The sequence below is a fragment of the Sinocyclocheilus rhinocerous genome, unplaced genomic scaffold (assembly GCF_001515625.1).
Source record: "Sinocyclocheilus rhinocerous isolate Xijiao unplaced genomic scaffold, SAMN03320098_v1.1 scaffold14, whole genome shotgun sequence".
Taxonomy (NCBI): domain Eukaryota; kingdom Metazoa; phylum Chordata; class Actinopteri; order Cypriniformes; family Cyprinidae; genus Sinocyclocheilus; species Sinocyclocheilus rhinocerous.
In genome coordinates, this window is record NW_015629561.1 from 2,011,178 (window position 1) to 2,018,255 (window position 7,078).

Genomic DNA, 7,078 nt, shown 5'->3' on the forward strand with positions numbered 1-7,078 from the left:
GCTGAAAACTTCTATATCCCAGCTACATATTTACCAAATCTCTCTCTCTCTCTCTCTATATATATATAAACTCTTAAAAATCACAGAATGAACATATTGTGTTAAATATTGCTGGGTCCACTGCTTCGAGGACAAAATCTTTTCAAGAACAATTGAAAACAAACAGCCAATGTTTCCGATTACATCCTAATCCCCATTTAAAACTGCAACCACAATTTAATTTGCCACTGTCGCAAGGTTAAGAGGAAAAAAATGAAAACACTGGTGGCACAACTTTCTACAGATGAGAGAAACTGGTGTGAACTAGCAAGTAGTTATTTGGTAACATTCCACTGATAGCTTCCAGAAATAATCAGGGTGAAGATGACACTGTTTTATTCATAGCATGTCACTCTTAACATGGTAATTACCAGCTGCTGAGGGGTGCAGAGCACGACAGTGGTTTCGCCAAATTCATTTAGCACAATAAATCAACAACTACAATAGAGAAAATCACTATAATTATATCATTTACCAAATTCTCCATTTGGTCGGAAATCTTTATTGTTAAATAAAGGCAACTGCTGTTGATTTCATCCAACAAGAAACTAGCTTACAAGGAACAGATGGATTTGATTTTGCACATTATTTTTTATGTGAATCCCTGCTTTGATTTGAGAAGCCGTTGACCCGATGAAGCCATGTTGAGAGAAGGCAAATACACAACTGCTAATCAGTGTAAAACATCCAGAAAGAAAATTTCACATGCAATCTAGTCTTTTGTATTTCAGACCTAAAGAAAATAAAAAAGAGGGAGATTTGCAGAAGGAGGGGTAATGTGAGTTTTTGAAGAGGAATAGCGAATAGCACATTGTTTGTGTCAGATAATCCAGAGCGTCTTATCTGATCTGTGCCTGCTACAGGGAAGCACTTACCCTTCAGTCCAGCTACAAGAGAGCAGGGTAAGAGGGAACAAACCAGAGTGACATATAGACTCGCCTGGACCAGAGGACAGAAGACAGCAAAGAGAGAGAAAGAGAAAGACTATTCCCTTTACACAGTAAGCAAAGCATTAGAGAAGGAGGATCTGATACACTTATTCATATATATCTGAAAGAAAGAAAGAAAGAAAGGAAGAAAATATGCAAAAGAAACGCATAAGTGAAAGTAAAAAAAACTGAACAAAACACTGAGTGAAAAAAGCAAATAAACAGAAAAGAGTAATGAGTAATGAATAAAGGAGAGAAAATATATGCAAAAGAAAAGAAAAAGAGGGAAAAGCAAAAGAATAACAAAAAGAAAAATATATATACAAAAGAAAAGCATAAGTAAGTGAAAGTAAAAAATAAAGAACAAAACAATGAGTGAATAAAAGCAAATATACACAAAAGCTAAAAAGAGTGAAAGAAAAACAAGAGTGGATGAAAAGCAAAAGTAAAAGACGGCTTATATAAGCAAGAGAAAAGTGAAAGAGTGAAAAGCAAAAGAAAAACAGCAAAAAATAAGTAAAGAAAGAAATAGGCAGAAGAAAAGTGCAAACAAACAAGTGAAAGAACAAAGATGCAAGTCAAAAGCAAGAAAAAAAAGAGCAAAATAAAAACAAGAAAAAAAACAAAGAAAAAAAGACAGAAAGAACAAGTGGGGAAAAAATTAATTAATTAATTAATTAAGCAAAATAATAATAAAATAAAGAAAGGACAGTGATTAAAATGTATCAAAGCAAAGAATATGTAATGATGACAAGTATGTGGGATGCTGGATGAAAGATTTCTGACAGAATCAAGCGGTGCAGATGAAAACAGAGTGCGATTTTTCTCCCTTTTTACAACACCAATACAGTAAGTAGTTACTGTGCTCAGGAGGTGAAGGCTGTTGAGATTACACTTATAGGACATTAACGAGCAGTAGAGTGAAACAGTGTAAAAACATCAGCAGTGCACTGTTTAGAACAGGAACTTATTTCACCAATGATATACAAAGATTCCATGTAATAGTGTGACTCTGTGTGTGTGTGTGTGTGTGTGTGTGATAATAATTGTTATTATTATTATTATTATTATTATTATTACAACTACAAGACCTCAGAAATCTCAAAGTATCACTAACTTTAGGTTGTCTCTCTGATTTCAGTCCCCCCTACACACACTATACCTTTGCAGGTATATACAAAGGGCAGACAAAAGAAGGGGTTTAGCATTTTCCCAGAGATGAGGAAAGAAACCGTTAGTCTAAAACTGTTAGTAGTTCTATAGGAAAACAGAACAGAAACACTAGTAAGACATGAAAAGGGCCACTATTTGTTAAACGTGTCAGTGTGTGGCAAAAGGGTTTGTCTAGCAGTTGTGACAACAGTTGCATCAGTTTAACTACCGTACAATAAAGAAACTGTATGATATCATCTGCTGAAAACTTCTATATCCCAGCTACATATTTACCAAACCTCTCTCTATCTCTATATATATATATATATAAACTCTTAAAAATCACAGAATGAACATATTGTGTTAAATATTGCTGGGTCCAGTGCTTCGAGGACAAAATCTTTTCAAGAACAATTGAAAACAAACAGCCAATGTTTCCGATTACATCCTAATCCCCATTTAAAACTGCAACCACAATTTAATTTGCCACTGTCGCAAGGTTAAGAGGAAAAAAATGAAAACACTGGTGGCACAACTTTCTACAGATGAGAGAAACTGGTGTGAACTAGCAAGTAGTTATTTGGTAACATTCCACTGATAGCTTACAGAAATAATCAGGGTGAATACACTGTTTTATTCATAGCATGTCACTCTTAACATGGTAATTACCAGCTGCTGAGGGGTGCAGAGCACGACAGTGGTTTCGCCAAATTCATTTAGCACAATAAATCAACAACTACAATAGAGAAAATCACTATAATTATATCATTTACCAAATTCTCCATTTGGTCGGAAATCTTTATTGTTAAATAAAGGCAACTGCTGTTGATTTCATCCAACAAGAAACTAGCTTACAAGGAACAGATGGATTTGATTTTGCACATTATTTTTTATGTGAATCCCTGCTTTGATTTGAGAAGCCGTTGACCCGATGAAGCCATGTTGAGAGAAGGCAAATACACAACTGCTAATCAGTGTAAAACATCCAGAAAGAAAATTTCACATGCAATCTAGTCTTTTGTATTTCAGACCTAAAGAAAATAAAAAAGAGGGAGATTTGCAGAAGGAGGGGTAATGTGAGTTTTTGAAGAGGAATAGCGAATAGCACATTGTTTGTGTCAGATAATCCAGAGCGTCTTATCTGATCTGTGCCTGCTACAGGGAAGCACTTACCCTTCAGTCCAGCTACAAGAGAGCAGGGTAAGAGGGAACAAACCAGAGTGACATATAGACTCGCCTGGACCAGAGGACAGAAGACAGCAAAGAGAGAGAAAGAGAAAGACTATTCCCTTTACACAGTAAGCAAAGCATTAGAGAAGGAGGATCTGATACACTTATTCATATATATCTGACTGAAAGAAAGAAAGAAAGAAAGGAAGAAAATATGCAAAAGAAACGCATAAGTGAAAGTAAAAAAAACTGAACAAAACACTGAGTGAAAAAAGCAAATAAACAGAAAAGAGTAATGAGTAATGAATAAAGGAGAGAAAATATATGCAAAAGAAAAGAAAAAGAGGGAAAAGCAAAAGAATAACAAAAAGAAAAAAATATATACAAAAGAAAAGCATAAGTAAGTGAAAGTAAAAAATAAAGAACAAAACAATGAGTGAATAAAAGCAAATATACACAAAAGCTAAAAAGAGTGAAAGAAAAACAAGAGTGGATGAAAAGCAAAAGTAAAAGACGGCTTATATAAGCAAGAGAAAAGTGAAAGAGTGAAAAGCAAAAGAAAAACAGCAAAAAATAAGTAAAGAAAGAAATAGGCAGAAGAAAAGTGCAAACAAACAAGTGAAAGAACAAAGATGCAAGTCAAAAGCAAGAAAAAAAAGAGCAAAATAAAAACAAGAAAAAAAACAAAGAAAAAAAGACAGAAAGAACAAGTGGGGAAAAAATTAATTAATTAATTAATTAAGCAAAATAATAATAAAATAAAGAAAGGACAGTGATTAAAATGTATCAAAGCAAAGAATATGTAATGATGACAAGTATGTGGGATGCTGGATGAAAGATTTCTGACAGAATCAAGCGGTGCAGATGAAAACAGAGTGCGATTTTTCTCCCTTTTTACAACACCAATACAGTAAGTAGTTACTGTGCTCAGGAGGTGAAGGCTGTTGAGATTACACTTATAGGACATTAACGAGCAGTAGAGTGAAACAGTGTAAAAACATCAGCAGTGCACTGTTTAGAACAGGAACTTATTTCACCAATGATATACAAAGATTCCATGTAATAGTGTGACTCTGTGTGTGTGTGTGTGTGTGTGTGTGAGACTGCAGTCAGCATGTGTGGAACTGTAGAGTCTATGTATTCATACTTACAGAACTGAGAGATGGGAGCATCAAGCTGTGGTGCTGTCCCTCCTTTGGCGTTGAGTTTCTGCACCTGGGTCGGGGGGATGGGTTTGTGGGACTGGCCCGTGGCACGATACATCGCTTGAACCCACAGGATTCGATCTTGCTCATCATCGCTGGCGAAGATCACAGTGTCTCCCTCCTTCACAGCATTGAAGAACGTCCGAGCACCATCCAGACCTGCATTCAACATATTGTTAATCATTCATTCCATTCACTTTAAATGGAATGAAATAAATTACTGTGTAATCAAAAGTGTGAAAAGTGACAACAGAGTCATTTCTACTGGATCTGAACCTTTTAAGGTACATGGTAGCATGGTTGAACTAACAATACTTTCACAGCATTTTTAAAACTTGTATTAAACTCTACATTTAATAATACATTAATTATGCATTTATTTATTTATCCATGTATTTATTTAATTATTTTAATGACAGGAAACTACAGGGAGAGAGAGTAGGAATGGGATCGGGACATAACACAGGACGGATGTGAACCTGGGTTGATGTACATACATTTTTGACATGAATTCTTATGTATTGTGCACTAAGATTAACTAACAGTGAACAATAGCATATACATAAACACATTAATCAAGATGAATAAATATTCATCTAGAGTATTATATAATATTTAATGTAAATTTTCAACAACAACAACAACAATAAATCACATTAATCATAATTAAATGCTGTAAAAGATATTGCTAATTATTAGTTGCATGATCGCCAAAACATTAGGTAATATTGCCATAGATTCTGCAATGTAATGTAGTAATTCAATCACATTGACCAGTTTAGATCAATTATCTTTCATTGAAACCTTCTGTATCTTTGCATAAAACATTATGCACAGTGTACATGAGTTGTCTGATCGGTCTTATAGTGTCTGCGCAGTTACATGTTTTATCATTTTTATGTCATCTGATATTTGACTAATGAATCTGTTATAGTCTACACATAATCAAACACTGTATACTAAATAGTGTGGAATAAATGGAATAAATTATAACAATTATATCGATATCAAACAATATCTGTTCATTTAGGTCAATTACTCTGTAAAAATGTTTTGTGAGATAACCAAAAAATGTGATTCAGGTGGCCACATCTATATTAACTGATAAATAAAGTAGAAATATGTTTTTAATATGGTTGAAACAACCTAACTACATTAGGTTACACAAACAAAAGCAATTACTGTAAAATAAGATTCTAAACATCAATATTAATTAAATATTAATATTAATTAAAGCATTGGTTACTAATATCTTTACAGCATTTATTAATCTTGATTAATAATCATGGTAACATTATTATTATTATTATTAACTAATAATTAATATAATATGATCTAATTAATCTGGATTAATAAATGATTATATGATATAAGTAATCTTGATTAATAAATGTATAATTTTGATTAATATCAGTTTACAAATATGCTATTATTCACTGTTCATCTTAGTTGATAATGCATTAATGTCAAGTAAAAATATTATTTAATTACCAGAGTTTATTTAACATTAATAAAATGAGTCACCTATTCCTTGGGAATAAATGTGTATGGATCCTAGAAACACATGCCACCTGCTGGTCTAACAGGTATTTCTATCCACCTTATTTTGCAATGAAGTAAGCTATTTTCTGTGAATGTAAATAAACCTATAGTTCAGATTGCAGTAAAACTACCTGTGCTACAGTGTGTTTATAATTATGATGATAAATAAAAATATAAAAACAAATACCAGTTTACAGAATTTTTTGTACAGGTAAAATAACTGTAAGCGATTGACACCGGAAGCCTCGCACATTCAAGCTACAAATGGCCACACACACTCTTACGTTACAAATAAGGTGGACAGAACAGGTGAGGACAATATTCCAGATTTTAGTTTTTTTTTCACTGTGATGTCATTGATTGTAGCATTTCGATTGGCTGCAGTGACCTGGCTGAGGGTCGGTGTAATCCACAGTGTATCCGTCCAGTTGGAGAAGTTCAACAGGTTCTGCTTTCTTCTCCCTGTAGCTACACATGGCAAAGGTGTACTGGCTCACCTGGAAAGAATATTGGCACATTAAAGCCACATCATTGTTATGAATTATGAATTGCACTATTAGAACTGGAAGTGCAAAACCCAAACAGAAATATCTACTTCAGGCTTGTGATAAGGTTCAAACGGAGGGTGGCATCTCAGAGGGAGGCTGTCTTGGTCACTGACGGTGTAGGGTTGGACTTGCAGGGTTTTGTCCTGCCAATCAAATGGGACTGACAGAAGAGTGTGGGATGACACGCTGTCACTCTGGATGCGAGTCGTGCAGTTAGGTGCCAGTCATACACACGTTCTACACACACAGACGTGCTGCTGTCAAGACGTTCTCTGGCCTTATCCGCAGCATTACACCAATCCTGCGCCTCCATCACCTCTGCTGAAAGTGGCAGCCCTCTCTCACTCCGTCTCCGAGTGACATGATAAATTCAATGTCATGTGTGTGACGGGCACTTGGGCTGGCTTCGGGGCCCTAATCTGGCTTGGTGGCACCCAGGTGCCTTCGGGAGGCCACTGGGGCATGCACCCCCCCCCACCCCACGTTCGCACAC

The 7,078-nt window shown here is 35.0% G+C and overlaps 1 protein-coding gene across 16 annotated transcripts in view; it reads right to left on the reverse strand.

Annotated features, from left to right (window-relative positions):
• The window catches only part of cadpsa (Ca2+-dependent activator protein for secretion a), a 108,145-nt gene that overhangs the window by 45,494 nt on the left and 55,573 nt on the right, over nt 1-7,078 (reverse strand). For 12 of the 16 annotated variants that reach the window (XM_016551349.1, XM_016551362.1, XM_016551359.1 and 9 more), the window contains 3 exons: nt 6,426-6,534; nt 4,442-4,654; nt 3,294-3,305 (listed from right to left, as the gene is read on the reverse strand). In XM_016551349.1, coding sequence (XP_016406835.1) covers nt 3,294-3,305; nt 4,442-4,654; nt 6,426-6,534 — 334 coding nt within the window. The remainder of the gene's footprint in view (nt 1-3,293; nt 3,306-4,441; nt 4,655-6,425; nt 6,535-7,078) is intronic. The other 4 variants (XM_016551350.1, XM_016551363.1, XM_016551361.1 and 1 more) reach the window with 1 other exon arrangement.